This window comes from Diabrotica virgifera, chromosome 1 (assembly GCF_917563875.1).
Source record: "Diabrotica virgifera virgifera chromosome 1, PGI_DIABVI_V3a".
NCBI lineage: Eukaryota > Metazoa > Arthropoda > Insecta > Coleoptera > Chrysomelidae > Diabrotica > Diabrotica virgifera.
This window is the reverse complement of record NC_065443.1, coordinates 70563624-70582569: the sequence shown is the minus strand read 5'-3', so window position 1 is coordinate 70582569 and position 18946 is coordinate 70563624. Positions and strand designations below refer to the sequence as shown.

The 18946-nt window shown below is 32.4% G+C and overlaps 1 protein-coding gene across 3 annotated transcripts; it reads right to left on the bottom strand.

Moving 5' to 3' along the window:
- Positions 1 to 1529: 1529 nt before the first annotated feature.
- On the bottom strand, positions 1530 to 15233 carry LOC126892954 (uncharacterized). Of its 3 annotated transcripts, none has more exons than XM_050662916.1 (2): positions 15086 to 15233; positions 1530 to 6242 (listed from the first exon to the last, which is right to left on the bottom strand). In XM_050662916.1, the coding sequence occupies exon 2, from the start codon at positions 6060 to 6062 to the stop codon at positions 3606 to 3608; it is 2457 nt and encodes an 818-aa protein (XP_050518873.1). In that variant the 5' UTR covers positions 6063 to 6242; positions 15086 to 15233; the 3' UTR covers positions 1530 to 3605. The 3 variants fall into 3 exon arrangements, with proteins under 3 accessions (XP_050518873.1, XP_050518955.1, XP_050518900.1); XM_050662998.1 differs by having other exon boundaries at positions 1530 to 5949; positions 15086 to 15213; XM_050662943.1 differs by lacking the exon at positions 15086 to 15233 and adding an exon at positions 10460 to 10580 and having other exon boundaries at positions 1530 to 5949.
- Positions 15234 to 18946: the final 3713 nt, after the last annotated feature.

Genomic DNA, 18946 nt, shown 5'->3' with positions numbered 1-18946 from the left:
ACACTTTAAATATACTTACTATTATTATAAACTATCTTATTCCCGAGGAAGACAAATCCAAAGACACAAAAATTATAATAAATAATACATTTACTAAGAACACTAATATAATATCCTTTTATATGACTTATTTGCGCTGACAGCGCTGATACATACATATCTTGAAAGATTAACGAGATACATACTGTCTGTGTACGCATGCGCCAGGCATTATAAAATTTCACTCTTGATCGTAAAGAAGTAAAACTTCAAAAACAAAATTTATGGTAATAACCAAAGCCCAACAGCGCCAAAAAAGCATAACAATATATGGAGAACAAATTAAAAAAGTTGAAAAATATAAATATCTGGGTACAATAAATGAAAATAACGAATACACACTAGAGATTAAATAAAGAATAGGACAGACAAGAGACGATTTCAACAAACTGAAAAAAGTATTCTGTATTAGCGATATGTATTACAATTTCTTTAGCAATTTTGATATTTATTGACGTATATTTCATATATTTATTGTTGAGGCCATCGGTACATAATTCGCAGATATTTCCCTACTTTTTTTGTCTTTACATGCCAAATTACGTGTAGTAAAATTCTCACTGGCATGTATATGTAAACTTTACTTGACAATGTCATCATCAACTTTAAAGAGATGGCTTTTGAATGTTCTTGGATAACTGTTAGTTCTATAATTGCTTAAATTATTAATTCAGTTAATTAATATGATAATGTTTTCACTAACTATGTATTCAGTGATTGTAATAATATATGGATATACTGTAAAATAAAAACTAATACTTAATCGACGAAAGAGGAAAAGTGATAAAGTGATTTTTTAATAATATAGTGTTAGTATGGAACGCTTACAATTTTGAACATCTTTAACAAAAAATACTTGGATCACAGAATATATCCCGGTATATTCTCTGCTTGGATCTTTCATAAATAATAAACAATAAATAACTTTTTATTAAGTTCACGTCTTAAATCAATTATTTAAGACGTGATAATACATTATAAATATTATTTAATCAACAACTCAAAATATTCCCGGTGCCATGTCAAATATATAAAATTGTCACTGTCTTTTCACCATATTCTATTCGACCCAGTGCGTTGTATGACAAAGATAGCGAATGTTAGATTGGGAAAATATCACCACGGACATGATGTCCATTTGTTTTCGAATCCTGAAAAAACTAATAAATATTTATAAAAAATTTAAACGCAGAATGAAAGACTAAATCATTATCGAGGTGTGAAAGTCCCTGAGAATAAATAAAAAGTTTCTTGTGAATGAGATATTTGAAATTAAAAATCACACTATATTTTCTCTTAGTTTATCACCCCTGTAACTTATTAAAGTAAACATAATAGAAGTTTTCAGGGACATTTGGCACTCGGTAATAAGGTAATATTTCATTCTGCGTTTAAATTTTTCAAAAATACTTATTAGTTTTCTAAGGATTTAAAAAAAATTAAAATAAAAATAAATAAAAAACCAATACAGAAGTAAAAACTTCGAGATGTATTCTGGTATAAAATCGTTTATTTAAAAACTATAAAATGTCATCGATTGCAGAACGTTTTCGTTCTAAACAGAACATCTTCAGTGCCTAGAATGAAGTATTTCCACGTTAGATTAAAGCAAAGGGTTAAAAATGTGACTGTTAAAATGAAAAAAGTGTGGGAATACTTACATCCTGTCGAGTATTTTGAAACTAGCACACCGTAAATAGTGTTAACATCATCATATATGGTTTACATAATGTAATATGTTAAAATGTTATGACTACAAGTCGATGTTAATGGATAAAGTGGAACAAATGCTAAAAGGGTGCCATGGTTCCCTGCTCGAAGATACTAGGTACTTGCCAATTCAATGGGCACAGACCAACTGAGAAATTATGAAGTGGATTTACAATTTGACAAGGGTGACATGACATGACAAGATAAAGCCAATTTTTGGTTAAAGTTTCATTTGATTTTGGATTTTTTAATAAAATGCGGAGGTTTGTCTGCAAAAATAATTTAAATTATTTGAATAATAAAATCTACTGTAAAGTTTAAATTAGCAACTCTCTATTCCAGAATAACTTATAGATTCATTAAATTTAATGCAGATATATTACGTGGTTTAAGTTGTGACGTCATCGGATGTGAAATGACGAGTTGAAAGTTAAGTTTGTGGAAACAAGGAAATACACTACATAGTAAGATAATTAGACTTGCATGGAAAAACAAAGCTAAACAAGCCGAGAAAACCAGAATTTAAGAGTGTTTTTATGTGATGAAATGTTGGTTGCCTAACAAGGCAAGCAGACAACAGGTTGAAGGTAAACGGTAGAATATTGCGAGAAAACAGTATATATACAAAAGGTGGCTATATGTTGTGTTAAATTTATTATTATACTATTGTAATGAATAATTATGTCTGTTAAAAGTTGGAAAATAGTTGTTAACAAAATTAAATAACTAAAGATTACTGTTAGTGAGGTAGATATATGTGTGAAGGATATGATTGTATATAGTATTGTGAAATGAATGAGAGTATGTAATAAAATAATAAAATTAAACTATGTGACATAAAGTCTAATTCATCTTTATGTAGTTTTGAAAGGACTGAATGAATTGGAAGTAATGTATCTTGATAGTCTACCAACGTGGAATAGTGAATAAAATAATTAGAATGAGAGCTACCAATATAGGTCAAATTGTGGGTTGGTGTCAGTATGTAAAGAAGAATCTAAATTGAATGGGTATATGAAATAGAAAAGTATGAGATTGATTTCTATTGGTGATAGTGGAGAAAATAGACAGAACTAAATGATATATATGTAAGTGCACAAACTTTATGAACGTATGTGATTGTAACTGAAATCAAACAAATGCAAAATGTGAAAAAATTTTTATTTTAAATTGGGATAAATGGATATTGGAAGTTGCCTGATATGAATGGAAATGAAAAGATAGATGAAAAAAGAAGAATAGTGAATGCAATAAAACTTATGAAAGAAGTTTGACTGAATGGGTCGTAATGGATATAGGTGTGCAGTATCCTATTGTTAAGTAAAGTCTAAGAATCTAAAAAGAAAGCAGTGACAGAATGTTACTAAGTAAGGAAAGTGATATATATGACAGACCAGAGTGATTGGATGTATGGTGTTTTTTTTTTTTTTTTTTTTTTTTTATTATTGTAAGCGGAGATGAGAGAAAATGAGTAAGTAACATAACAGGCAACAGGATAAGTGAGTGTGAAGAACATTCCAAAGAGACAGGAGATGAGACAGTGAGATGAGATATAGAGGACCTGAAAAAGAGACAGAGACACAAGGTCAAACCAGAAATGACTAGGAGTGGAGAAAAATATGAAGGATAGGAAAATAGAAGAATCAAAACTGTGTGAGGGATGGGATAGTGGGGGAGGCAGCAATGAAGTTGAAAAGAAATGCAAGTTGAGATATGTGTTAATGGGTGATTAGTATGGAAAGAGAAGACTGTTATAAACTAGTGGGGTAGTGGGAAAAGAGGGGGAGGGGGAAATGGAGAATAGGAGTATAGGGGAAGGGGGGTGAGAGGAAAAATGAGAGAAAACTAGGGTTGGATTAAGGGAATAGTTGTCGATGGATAGGAGTGAAAGGACGATTTAAAGTTGTTTGACGATTAACGCAATTGGGGCTGGTCCTCATGTCTCTGGAAATCTCAAGGTCCTCGTACAAATCCAGGCGTAGATTGTTTCTGTCTTGGATGTTATGAATTAATTTAACACCATCAGGGATGTCGAGATGATGATTATTAACTTTCAAATGATGGGAAAAAGCTGATGTAGTGTCTCTTTTAGAATGTTCAGCAGATCTGGTTGAGAGTGATCTGTAAGTCCTGCCGATGTAAGAGGCATCACAATCAGAGCAAGTCAGTCTATAAACACCACTACGATTCATATAGTGTATTGTATCCTTAGTATTTGTCAAAAAGTGGCCAAGGGTATTTCCAACTTTGAAAGAAATATGTATATTCTCAGAAGAGTTAGATACAATACGTTTAATCTTTTCAGATAGATGTGGGTTATGATATGGTAGTGACCTGTAAATAGCAGAAGAGGAAGATGACTGATGGAAAGCAGAATTTTGAAGCAATTTAGATTCTCTTTTACGGATGAGTTTATCTATTATAGAGGGATCGTAACCATTGTTGACAGCTATTTGTTTTATAATGTTGAGTTCTTTGTTGAAAGAATCTGTTGACATAGGTATAGAGAAAAGTCTGTGTATGAAGCTTCTGAAAGCTGCTAGTTTGTGTGATAGAGGATGATTAGAAGAAAAATGAATTACATGGTCAGTTTGGGTGGGTTTACGAAAGATACCAAAGTTGAATTGGTTGTTAAGTCTGGTAATAGATAAATCAAGGAAATTAATGGCCTGAGAAGATTCTAGTTCCATGGTAAATTTGATATTAGGGTGAATTGAGTTAATTTTAAGAAGTAGTTGTTGAGCTGAGTCATGATGTCCAGCGATGAAGACCAAACAGTCATCTACGTAACGAAACCAATGTAAAATTTCTGGATTTTTCATAATGTGATTGGACTCTAAATGATCCATAAAGACATCAGCTAGGAATGGGGATAAGCAACTGCCCATTGCTAAACCATCTGGTTGTTTATAGAATTTGTTGTTGAATTGGAAGAAATCTTGAGATAGACATAATTCAAGGATATCTAGTATCGGTGAAATGACATTGGGCTGAAAAGACTTGTTGACTAAGAGTGATTTTACCAGACTTAAAGTTTCGATTTTGGGCACTGAAGTAAATAGGTTGCTTACATCAAAAGAAAGCATAGTTATGTCTGGATTGAGATTGATGAGTTGAAGTTTATCAACTAATTGGTATGAATTTGATACAGTAAAACGGGGTGTGAAGTTGATTAAATTTTTTAAGGTGTTGAGTATGAATTTTGATAAAATAGAAACTGGAGTGTTAATGAAACTGACGACAGGACGTATAGGAATTCCAACTTTATGTATCTTGGGTAAACCGTACAACCTCGGAATAAGAGGGTTGCCAGGCAGTTTGTTGTAAGGGGCCTCATAATTGGATAAAAATTCAGAGTGTTTTTTGATGTTATCTTTCAATTTACTTATGAATCTCTTGGAAGGATCAGTTGGTAAAATAATGAAGTGGTTGTCATCTAGAAAAGATGAAACTTTATTGTTGTAAGTATCACGGTCTAGAATAACCAAACAATTACCTTTATCAGCTTTAGAAAAAATTAGGTTGTGATTAGCAATTTTATGTTTAATTGATTTAAGAGTTTTGAGATGAGATTGAGCTTGTTTAAATGATAGATTATCAATAAAAGAAGAGTTCTGAGAAGAAGAAGAATTTGAAGATGAAGAAATCTTATTTTTATATTTATTTATGTAACGGTAACAGGAATTTCTAGTTGACGTTCTTTGCGAAAGAGATAATGAAAGGTTTTGGATTACTACATCTGTCTCAATAGATAGACTCTCAAGATCGTGTAAAGATAAATCTTTAGGGACGGAGTATTTGAGACCATAGTTTAATAATTTGATTTCATCTGTTGAAAAGCTGATATCGGTAAGGTTCTTTATTCTAGGGTGGAATTGAAAATCTGAAAACTTTTTATTGTTATTTCTATCCTGAGAGGCTTGATCATATACAGTTTTGTCTCTAATGAGATTAATAAGCTTGTTATGTACTCTATTGAATTTAATTGTGTTAGAAGCATCTACCTTGTCATGCACATCTGTCAAAAAATTATTGAAGTTAATGAATCCTATAATATCGAGCAAAGAATCATACATTACCTTAAGCTTACAATTGATGTAATTAAGTTTACTATAATGTGAACATATCTCTTTTTTCATAAGTTTTATCTGTAGTGAAGTCCTGATGTTGGGTGGTACATTTTTTGATGTCCTGACTATACTAAAAGTTGGAAAAACTTTGAATTTGAGACACTGTTGAATAAACCATATATCGAGTTTCAAGTTGTTTCGTCGTGTTGCTAGTCGCAAATACTGAAGAGCCAAATTGACCATACTGTCATTAATAAAAAATCAATGGGAAAATCCCAATAGTTGGCTGTATACCATAGTTTAAAAAACCAATACAGAAGTAAAAACTTCGAGATGTATTCTGGTATAAAATCGTTTATTTAAAAACTATAAAATGTCATCGATTGCAGAACGTTTTCGTTCTAAACAGAACATCTTCAGTGCCTAGAATGAAGTATTTCCACGTTAGATTAAAGCAAAGGGTTAAAAATGTGACTGTTAAAATGAAAAAAGTGTGGGAATACTTACATCCTGTCGAGTATTTTGAAACTAGCACACCGTAAATAGTGTTAACATCATCATATATGGTTTACATAATGTAATATGTTAAAATGTTATGACTACAAGTCGATGTTAATGGATAAAGTGGAACAAATGCTAAAAGGGTGCCATGGTTCCCTGCTCGAAGATACTAGGTACTTGCCAATTCAATGGGCACAGACCAACTGAGAAATTATGAAGTGGATTTACAATTTGACAAGGGTGACATGACATGACAAGATAAAGCCAATTTTTGGTTAAAGTTTCATTTGATTTTGGATTTTTTAATAAAATGCGGAGGTTTGTCTGCAAAAATAATTTAAATTATTTGAATAATAAAATCTACTGTAAAGTTTAAATTAGCAACTCTCTATTCCAGAATAACTTATAGATTCATTAAATTTAATGCAGATATATTACGTGGTTTAAGTTGTGACGTCATCGGATGTGAAATGACGAGTTGAAAGTTAAGTTTGTGGAAACAAGGAAATACACTACATAGTAAGATAATTAGACTTGCATGGAAAAACAAAGCTAAACAAGCCGAGAAAACCAGAATTTAAGAGTGTTTTTATGTGATGAAATGTTGGTTGCCTAACAAGGCAAGCAGACAACAGGTTGAAGGTAAACGGTAGAATATTGCGAGAAAACAGTATATATACAAAAGGTGGCTATATGTTGTGTTAAATTTATTATTATACTATTGTAATGAATAATTATGTCTGTTAAAAGTTGGAAAATAGTTGTTAACAAAATTAAATAACTAAAGATTACTGTTAGTGAGGTAGATATATGTGTGAAGGATATGATTGTATATAGTATTGTGAAATGAATGAGAGTATGTAATAAAATAATAAAATTAAACTATGTGACATAAAGTCTAATTCATCTTTATGTAGTTTTGAAAGGACTGAATGAATTGGAAGTAATGTATCTTGATAGTCTACCAACGTGGAATAGTGAATAAAATAATTAGAATGAGAGCTACCAATATAGGTCAAATTGTGGGTTGGTGTCAGTATGTAAAGAAGAATCTAAATTGAATGGGTATATGAAATAGAAAAGTATGAGATTGATTTCTATTGGTGATAGTGGAGTAAATAGACTGAACTAAATGATATATATTTAAGTGCACAAACTTTATGAACGTATGTGATTGTAACTGAAATCAAACAAATGCAAAATGTGAAAAAATTTTTATTTTAAATTGGGATAAATGGATATTGGAAGTTGCCTGATATGAATGGAAATGAAAAGATAGATGAAAAAAGAAGAATAGTGAATGCAATAAAACTTATGAAAGAAGTTTGACTGAATGGGTCGTAATGGATATAGGTGTGCAGTATCCTATTGTTAAGTAAAGTCTAAGAATCTAAAAAGAAAGCAGTGACAGAATGTTACTAAGTAAGGAAAGTGATATATATGACAGACCAGAGTGATTGGATGTATGGTGTTTTTTTTTTTTTTTTTTTTTTTTTTTTTTATTATTGTAAGCGGAGATGAGAGAAAATGAGTAAGTAACATAACAGGCAACAGGATAAGTGAGTGTGAAGAACATTCCAAAGAGACAGGAGATGAGACAGTGAGATGAGATATAGAGGACCTGAAAAAGAGACAGAGACACAAGGTCAAACCAGAAATGACTAGGAGTGGAGAAAAATATGAAGGATAGGAAAATAGAAGAATCAAAACTGTGTGAGGGATGGGATAGTGGGGGAGGCAGCAATGAAGTTGAAAAGAAATGCAAGTTGAGATATGTGTTAATGGGTGATTAGTATGGAAAGAGAAGACTGTTATAAACTAGTGGGGTAGTGGGAAAAGAGGGGGAGGGGGAAATGGAGAATAGGAGTATAGGGGAAGGGGGGTGAGAGGAAAAATGAGAGAAAACTAGGGTTGGATTAAGGGAATAGTTGTCGATGGATAGGAGTGAAAGGACGATTTAAAGTTGTTTGACGATTAACGCAATTGGGGCTGGTCCTCATGTCTCTGGAAATCTCAAGGTCCTCGTACAAATCCAGGCGTAGATTGTTTCTGTCTTGGATGTTATGAATTAATTTAACACCATCAGGGATGTCGAGATGATGATTATTAACTTTCAAATGATGGGAAAAAGCTGATGTAGTGTCTCTTTTAGAATGTTCAGCAGATCTGGTTGAGAGTGATCTGTAAGTCCTGCCGATGTAAGAGGCATCACAATCAGAGCAAGTCAGTCTATAAACACCACTACGATTCATATAGTGTATTGTATCCTTAGTATTTGTCAAAAAGTGGCCAAGGGTATTTCCAACTTTGAAAGAAATATGTATATTCTCAGAAGAGTTAGATACAATACGTTTAATCTTTTCAGATAGATGTGGGTTATGATATGGTAGTGACCTGTAAATAGCAGAAGAGGAAGATGACTGATGGAAAGCAGAATTTTGAAGCAATTTAGATTCTCTTTTACGGATGAGTTTATCTATTATAGAGGGATCGTAACCATTGTTGACAGCTATTTGTTTTATAATGTTGAGTTCTTTGTTGAAAGAATCTGTTGACATAGGTATAGAGAAAAGTCTGTGTATGAAGCTTCTGAAAGCTGCTAGTTTGTGTGATAGAGGATGATTAGAAGAAAAATGAATTACATGGTCAGTTTGGGTGGGTTTACGAAAGATACCAAAGTTGAATTGGTTGTTAAGTCTGGTAATAGATAAATCAAGGAAATTAATGGCCTGAGAAGATTCTAGTTCCATGGTAAATTTGATATTAGGGTGAATTGAGTTAATTTTAAGAAGTAGTTGTTGAGCTGAGTCATGATGTCCAGCGATGAAGACCAAACAGTCATCTACGTAACGAAACCAATGTAAAATTTCTGGATTTTTCATAATGTGATTGGACTCTAAATGATCCATAAAGACATCAGCTAGGAATGGGGATAAGCAACTGCCCATTGCTAAACCATCTGGTTGTTTATAGAATTTGTTGTTGAATTGGAAGAAATCTTGAGATAGACATAATTCAAGGATATCTAGTATCGGTGAAATGACATTGGGCTGAAAAGACTTGTTGACTAAGAGTGATTTTACCAGACTTAAAGTTTCGATTTTGGGCACTGAAGTAAATAGGTTGCTTACATCAAAAGAAAGCATAGTTATGTCTGGATTGAGATTGATGAGTTGAAGTTTATCAACTAATTGGTATGAATTTGATACAGTAAAACGGGGTGTGAAGTTGATTAAATTTTTTAAGGTGTTGAGTATGAATTTTGATAAAATAGAAACTGGAGTGTTAATGAAACTGACGACAGGACGTATAGGAATTCCAACTTTATGTATCTTGGGTAAACCGTACAACCTCGGAATAAGAGGGTTGCCAGGCAGTTTGTTGTAAGGGGCCTCATAATTGGATAAAAATTCAGAGTGTTTTTTGATGTTATCTTTCAATTTACTTATGAATCTCTTGGAAGGATCAGTTGGTAAAATAATGAAGTGGTTGTCATCTAGAAAAGATGAAACTTTATTGTTGTAAGTATCACGGTCTAGAATAACCAAACAATTACCTTTATCAGCTTTAGAAAAAATTAGGTTGTGATTAGCAATTTTATGTTTAATTGATTTAAGAGTTTTGAGATGAGATTGAGCTTGTTTAAATGATAGATTATCAATAAAAGAAGAGTTCTGAGAAGAAGAAGAATTTGAAGATGAAGAAATCTTATTTTTATATTTATTTATGTAACGGTAACAGGAATTTCTAGTTGACGTTCTTTGCGAAAGAGATAATGAAAGGTTTTGGATTACTACATCTGTCTCAATAGATAGACTCTCAAGATCGTGTAAAGATAAATCTTTAGGGACGGAGTATTTGAGACCATAGTTTAATAATTTGATTTCATCTGTTGAAAAGCTGATATCGGTAAGGTTCTTTATTCTAGGGTGGAATTGAAAATCTGAAAACTTTTTATTGTTATTTCTATCCTGAGAGGCTTGATCATATACAGTTTTGTCTCTAATGAGATTAATAAGCTTGTTATGTACTCTATTGAATTTAATTGTGTTAGAAGCATCTACCTTGTCATGCACATCTGTCAAAAAATTATTGAAGTTAATGAATCCTATAATATCGAGCAAAGAATCATACATTACCTTAAGCTTACAATTGATGTAATTAAGTTTACTATAATGTGAACATATCTCTTTTTTCATAAGTTTTATCTGTAGTGAAGTCCTGATGTTGGGTGGTACATTTTTTGATGTCCTGACTATACTAAAAGTTGGAAAAACTTTGAATTTGAGACACTGTTGAATAAACCATATATCGAGTTTCAAGTTGTTTCGTCGTGTTGCTAGTCGCAAATACTGAAGAGCCAAATTGACCATACTGTCATTAATAAAAAATCAATGGGAAAATCCCAATAGTTGGCTGTATACCATAGTTTAAAAAACCAATACAGAAGTAAAAACTTCGAGATGTATTCTGGTATAAAATCGTTTATTTAAAAACTATAAAATGTCATCGATTGCAGAACGTTTTCGTTCTAAACAGAACATCTTCAGTGCCTAGAATGAAGTATTTCCACGTTAGATTAAAGCAAAGGGTTAAAAATGTGACTGTTAAAATGAAAAAAGTGTGGGAATACTTACATCCTGTCGAGTATTTTGAAACTAGCACACCGTAAATAGTGTTAACATCATCATATATGGTTTACATAATGTAATATGTTAAAATGTTATGACTACAAGTCGATGTTAATGGATAAAGTGGAACAAATGCTAAAAGGGTGCCATGGTTCCCTGCTCGAAGATACTAGGTACTTGCCAATTCAATGGGCACAGACCAACTGAGAAATTATGAAGTGGATTTACAATTTGACAAGGGTGACATGACATGACAAGATAAAGCCAATTTTTGGTTAAAGTTTCATTTGATTTTGGATTTTTTAATAAAATGCGGAGGTTTGTCTGCAAAAATAATTTAAATTATTTGAATAATAAAATCTACTGTAAAGTTTAAATTAGCAACTCTCTATTCCAGAATAACTTATAGATTCATTAAATTTAATGCAGATATATTACGTGGTTTAAGTTGTGACGTCATCGGATGTGAAATGACGAGTTGAAAGTTAAGTTTGTGGAAACAAGGAAATACACTACATAGTAAGATAATTAGACTTGCATGGAAAAACAAAGCTAAACAAGCCGAGAAAACCAGAATTTAAGAGTGTTTTTATGTGATGAAATGTTGGTTGCCTAACAAGGCAAGCAGACAACAGGTTGAAGGTAAACGGTAGAATATTGCGAGAAAACAGTATATATACAAAAGGTGGCTATATGTTGTGTTAAATTTATTATTATACTATTGTAATGAATAATTATGTCTGTTAAAAGTTGGAAAATAGTTGTTAACAAAATTAAATAACTAAAGATTACTGTTAGTGAGGTAGATATATGTGTGAAGGATATGATTGTATATAGTATTGTGAAATGAATGAGAGTATGTAATAAAATAATAAAATTAAACTATGTGACATAAAGTCTAATTCATCTTTATGTAGTTTTGAAAGGACTGAATGAATTGGAAGTAATGTATCTTGATAGTCTACCAACGTGGAATAGTGAATAAAATAATTAGAATGAGAGCTACCAATATAGGTCAAATTGTGGGTTGGTGTCAGTATGTAAAGAAGAATCTAAATTGAATGGGTATATGAAATAGAAAAGTATGAGATTGATTTCTATTGGTGATAGTGGAGTAAATAGACTGAACTAAATGATATATATTTAAGTGCACAAACTTTATGAACGTATGTGATTGTAACTGAAATCAAACAAATGCAAAATGTGAAAAAATTTTTATTTTAAATTGGGATAAATGGATATTGGAAGTTGCCTGATATGAATGGAAATGAAAAGATAGATGAAAAAAGAAGAATAGTGAATGCAATAAAACTTATGAAAGAAGTTTGACTGAATGGGTCGTAATGGATATAGGTGTGCAGTATCCTATTGTTAAGTAAAGTCTAAGAATCTAAAAAGAAAGCAGTGACAGAATGTTACTAAGTAAGGAAAGTGATATATATGACAGACCAGAGTGATTGGATGTATGGTGTTTTTTTTTTTTTTTTTTTTTTTTTATTATTGTAAGCGGAGATGAGAGAAAATGAGTAAGTAACATAACAGGCAACAGGATAAGTGAGTGTGAAGAACATTCCAAAGAGACAGGAGATGAGACAGTGAGATGAGATATAGAGGACCTGAAAAAGAGACAGAGACACAAGGTCAAACCAGAAATGACTAGGAGTGGAGAAAAATATGAAGGATAGGAAAATAGAAGAATCAAAACTGTGTGAGGGATGGGATAGTGGGGGAGGCAGCAATGAAGTTGAAAAGAAATGCAAGTTGAGATATGTGTTAATGGGTGATTAGTATGGAAAGAGAAGACTGTTATAAACTAGTGGGGTAGTGGGAAAAGAGGGGGAGGGGGAAATGGAGAATAGGAGTATAGGGGAAGGGGGGTGAGAGGAAAAATGAGAGAAAACTAGGGTTGGATTAAGGGAATAGTTGTCGATGGATAGGAGTGAAAGGACGATTTAAAGTTGTTTGACGATTAACGCAATTGGGGCTGGTCCTCATGTCTCTGGAAATCTCAAGGTCCTCGTACAAATCCAGGCGTAGATTGTTTCTGTCTTGGATGTTATGAATTAATTTAACACCATCAGGGATGTCGAGATGATGATTATTAACTTTCAAATGATGGGAAAAAGCTGATGTAGTGTCTCTTTTAGAATGTTCAGCAGATCTGGTTGAGAGTGATCTGTAAGTCCTGCCGATGTAAGAGGCATCACAATCAGAGCAAGTCAGTCTATAAACACCACTACGATTCATATAGTGTATTGTATCCTTAGTATTTGTCAAAAAGTGGCCAAGGGTATTTCCAACTTTGAAAGAAATATGTATATTCTCAGAAGAGTTAGATACAATACGTTTAATCTTTTCAGATAGATGTGGGTTATGATATGGTAGTGACCTGTAAATAGCAGAAGAGGAAGATGACTGATGGAAAGCAGAATTTTGAAGCAATTTAGATTCTCTTTTACGGATGAGTTTATCTATTATAGAGGGATCGTAACCATTGTTGACAGCTATTTGTTTTATAATGTTGAGTTCTTTGTTGAAAGAATCTGTTGACATAGGTATAGAGAAAAGTCTGTGTATGAAGCTTCTGAAAGCTGCTAGTTTGTGTGATAGAGGATGATTAGAAGAAAAATGAATTACATGGTCAGTTTGGGTGGGTTTACGAAAGATACCAAAGTTGAATTGGTTGTTAAGTCTGGTAATAGATAAATCAAGGAAATTAATGGCCTGAGAAGATTCTAGTTCCATGGTAAATTTGATATTAGGGTGAATTGAGTTAATTTTAAGAAGTAGTTGTTGAGCTGAGTCATGATGTCCAGCGATGAAGACCAAACAGTCATCTACGTAACGAAACCAATGTAAAATTTCTGGATTTTTCATAATGTGATTGGACTCTAAATGATCCATAAAGACATCAGCTAGGAATGGGGATAAGCAACTGCCCATTGCTAAACCATCTGGTTGTTTATAGAATTTGTTGTTGAATTGGAAGAAATCTTGAGATAGACATAATTCAAGGATATCTAGTATCGGTGAAATGACATTGGGCTGAAAAGACTTGTTGACTAAGAGTGATTTTACCAGACTTAAAGTTTCGATTTTGGGCACTGAAGTAAATAGGTTGCTTACATCAAAAGAAAGCATAGTTATGTCTGGATTGAGATTGATGAGTTGAAGTTTATCAACTAATTGGTATGAATTTGATACAGTAAAACGGGGTGTGAAGTTGATTAAATTTTTTAAGGTGTTGAGTATGAATTTTGATAAAATAGAAACTGGAGTGTTAATGAAACTGACGACAGGACGTATAGGAATTCCAACTTTATGTATCTTGGGTAAACCGTACAACCTCGGAATAAGAGGGTTGCCAGGCAGTTTGTTGTAAGGGGCCTCATAATTGGATAAAAATTCAGAGTGTTTTTTGATGTTATCTTTCAATTTACTTATGAATCTCTTGGAAGGATCAGTTGGTAAAATAATGAAGTGGTTGTCATCTAGAAAAGATGAAACTTTATTGTTGTAAGTATCACGGTCTAGAATAACCAAACAATTACCTTTATCAGCTTTAGAAAAAATTAGGTTGTGATTAGCAATTTTATGTTTAATTGATTTAAGAGTTTTGAGATGAGATTGAGCTTGTTTAAATGATAGATTATCAATAAAAGAAGAGTTCTGAGAAGAAGAAGAATTTGAAGATGAAGAAATCTTATTTTTATATTTATTTATGTAACGGTAACAGGAATTTCTAGTTGACGTTCTTTGCGAAAGAGATAATGAAAGGTTTTGGATTACTACATCTGTCTCAATAGATAGACTCTCAAGATCGTGTAAAGATAAATCTTTAGGGACGGAGTATTTGAGACCATAGTTTAATAATTTGATTTCATCTGTTGAAAAGCTGATATCGGTAAGGTTCTTTATTCTAGGGTGGAATTGAAAATCTGAAAACTTTTTATTGTTATTTCTATCCTGAGAGGCTTGATCATATACAGTTTTGTCTCTAATGAGATTAATAAGCTTGTTATGTACTCTATTGAATTTAATTGTGTTAGAAGCATCTACCTTGTCATGCACATCTGTCAAAAAATTATTGAAGTTAATGAATCCTATAATATCGAGCAAAGAATCATACATTACCTTAAGCTTACAATTGATGTAATTAAGTTTACTATAATGTGAACATATCTCTTTTTTCATAAGTTTTATCTGTAGTGAAGTCCTGATGTTGGGTGGTACATTTTTTGATGTCCTGACTATACTAAAAGTTGGAAAAACTTTGAATTTGAGACACTGTTGAATAAACCATATATCGAGTTTCAAGTTGTTTCGTCGTGTTGCTAGTCGCAAATACTGAAGAGCCAAATTGACCATACTGTCATTAATAAAAAATCAATGGGAAAATCCCAATAGTTGGCTGTATACCATAGTTTAAAAAACCAATACAGAAGTAAAAACTTCGAGATGTATTCTGGTATAAAATCGTTTATTTAAAAACTATAAAATGTCATCGATTGCAGAACGTTTTCGTTCTAAACAGAACATCTTCAGTGCCTAGAATGAAGTATTTCCACGTTAGATTAAAGCAAAGGGTTAAAAATGTGACTGTTAAAATGAAAAAAGTGTGGGAATACTTACATCCTGTCGAGTATTTTGAAACTAGCACACCGTAAATAGTGTTAACATCATCATATATGGTTTACATAATGTAATATGTTAAAATGTTATGACTACAAGTCGATGTTAATGGATAAAGTGGAACAAATGCTAAAAGGGTGCCATGGTTCCCTGCTCGAAGATACTAGGTACTTGCCAATTCAATGGGCACAGACCAACTGAGAAATTATGAAGTGGATTTACAATTTGACAAGGGTGACATGACATGACAAGATAAAGCCAATTTTTGGTTAAAGTTTCATTTGATTTTGGATTTTTTAATAAAATGCGGAGGTTTGTCTGCAAAAATAATTTAAATTATTTGAATAATAAAATCTACTGTAAAGTTTAAATTAGCAACTCTCTATTCCAGAATAACTTATAGATTCATTAAATTTAATGCAGATATATTACGTGGTTTAAGTTGTGACGTCATCGGATGTGAAATGACGAGTTGAAAGTTAAGTTTGTGGAAACAAGGAAATACACTACATAGTAAGATAATTAGACTTGCATGGAAAAACAAAGCTAAACAAGCCGAGAAAACCAGAATTTAAGAGTGTTTTTATGTGATGAAATGTTGGTTGCCTAACAAGGCAAGCAGACAACAGGTTGAAGGTAAACGGTAGAATATTGCGAGAAAACAGTATATATACAAAAGGTGGCTATATGTTGTGTTAAATTTATTATTATACTATTGTAATGAATAATTATGTCTGTTAAAAGTTGGAAAATAGTTGTTAACAAAATTAAATAACTAAAGATTACTGTTAGTGAGGTAGATATATGTGTGAAGGATATGATTGTATATAGTATTGTGAAATGAATGAGAGTATGTAATAAAATAATAAAATTAAACTATGTGACATAAAGTCTAATTCATCTTTATGTAGTTTTGAAAGGACTGAATGAATTGGAAGTAATGTATCTTGATAGTCTACCAACGTGGAATAGTGAATAAAATAATTAGAATGAGAGCTACCAATATAGGTCAAATTGTGGGTTGGTGTCAGTATGTAAAGAAGAATCTAAATTGAATGGGTATATGAAATAGAAAAGTATGAGATTGATTTCTATTGGTGATAGTGGAGTAAATAGACTGAACTAAATGATATATATTTAAGTGCACAAACTTTATGAACGTATGTGATTGTAACTGAAATCAAACAAATGCAAAATGTGAAAAAATTTTTATTTTAAATTGGGATAAATGGATATTGGAAGTTGCCTGATATGAATGGAAATGAAAAGATAGATGAAAAAAGAAGAATAGTGAATGCAATAAAACTTATGAAAGAAGTTTGACTGAATGGGTCGTAATGGATATAGGTGTGCAGTATCCTATTGTTAAGTAAAGTCTAAGAATCTAAAAAGAAAGCAGTGACAGAATGTTACTAAGTAAGGAAAGTGATATATATGACAGACCAGAGTGATTGGATGTATGGTGTTTTTTTTTTTTTTTTTTTTTTTTTTTTTTTTTTTTTTTTTTTTTTTTATTATTGTAAGCGGAGATGAGAGAAAATGAGTAAGTAACATAACAGGCAACAGGATAAGTGAGTGTGAAGAACATTCCAAAGAGACAGGAGATGAGACAGTGAGATGAGATATAGAGGACCTGAAAAAGAGACAGAGACACAAGGTCAAACCAGAAATGACTAGGAGTGGAGAAAAATATGAAGGATAGGAAAATAGAAGAATCAAAACTGTGTGAGGGATGGGATAGTGGGGGAGGCAGCAATGAAGTTGAAAAGAAATGCAAGTTGAGATATGTGTTAATGGGTGATTAGTATGGAAAGAGAAGACTGTTATAAACTAGTGGGGTAGTGGGAAAAGAGGGGGAGGGGGAAATGGAGAATAGGAGTATAGGGGAAGGGGGGTGAGAGGAAAAATGAGAGAAAACTAGGGTTGGATTAAGGGAATAGTTGTCGATGGATAGGAGTGAAAGGACGATTTAAAGTTGTTTGACGATTAACGCAATTGGGGCTGGTCCTCATGTCTCTGGAAATCTCAAGGTCCTCGTACAAATCCAGGCGTAGATTGTTTCTGTCTTGGATGTTATGAATTAATTTAACACCATCAGGGATGTCGAGATGATGATTATTAACTTTCAAATGATGGGAAAAAGCTGATGTAGTGTCTCTTTTAGAATGTTCAGCAGATCTGGTTGAGAGTGATCTGTAAGTCCTGCCGATGTAAGAGGCATCACAATCAGAGCAAGTCAGTCTATAAACACCACTACGATTCATATAGTGTATTGTATCCAGTATTTGTCAAAAAGTGGCCAAGGGTATTTCCAACTTTGAAAGAAATATGTATATTCTCAGAAGAGTTAGATACAATACGTTTAATCTTTTCAGATAGATGTGGGTTATGATATGGTAGTGACCTGTAAATAGCAGAAGAGGAAGATGACTGATGGAAAGCAGAATTTTGAAGCAATTTAGATTCTCTTTTACGGATGAGTTTATCTATTATAGAGGGATCGTAACCATTGTTGACAGCTATTTGTTTTATAATGTTGAGTTCTTTGTTGAAAGAATCTGTTGACATAGGTATAGAGAAAAGTCTGTGTATGAAGCTTCTGAAAGCTGCTAGTTTGTGTGATAGAGGATGATTAGAAGAAAAATGAATTACATGGTCAGTTTGGGTGGGTTTACGAAAGATACCAAAGTTGAATTGGTTGTTAAGTCTGGTAATAGATAAATCAAGGAAATTAATGGCCTGAGAAGATTCTAGTTCCATGGTAAATTTGATATTAGGGTGAATTGAGTTAATTTTAAGAAGTAGTTGTTGAGCTGAGTCATGATGTCCAGCGATGAAGACCAAACAGTCATCTACGTAACGAAACCAATGTAAAATTTCTGGATTTTTCATAATGTGATTGGACTCTAAATGATCCATAAAGACATCAGCTAGGAATGGGGATAAGCAACTGCCCATTGCTAAACCATCTGGTTGTTTATAGAATTTGTTGTTGAATTGGAAGAAATCTTGAGATAGACATAATTCAAGGATATCTAGTATCGGTGAAATGACATTGGGCTGAAAAGACTTGTTGACTAAGAGTGATTTTACCAGACTTAAAGTTTCGATTTTGGGCACTGAAGTAAATAGGTTGCTTACATCAAAAGAAAGCATAGTTATGTCTGGATTGAGATTGATGAGTTGAAGTTTATCAACTAATTGGTATGAATTTGATACAGTAAAACGGGGTGTGAAGTTGATTAAATTTTTTAAGGTGTTGAGTATGAATTTTGATAAAATAGAAACTGGAGTGTTAATGAAACTGACGACAGGACGTATAGGAATTCCAACTTTATGTATCTTGGGTAAACCGTACAACCT

Coding starts and splice junctions, on each gene's coding strand:
- LOC126892954 (XM_050662916.1), bottom strand. CDS start 6,062: ATGGTCAATTTGGCTCTTCAGTATTTGCGACTAGCAACACGACGAAAC.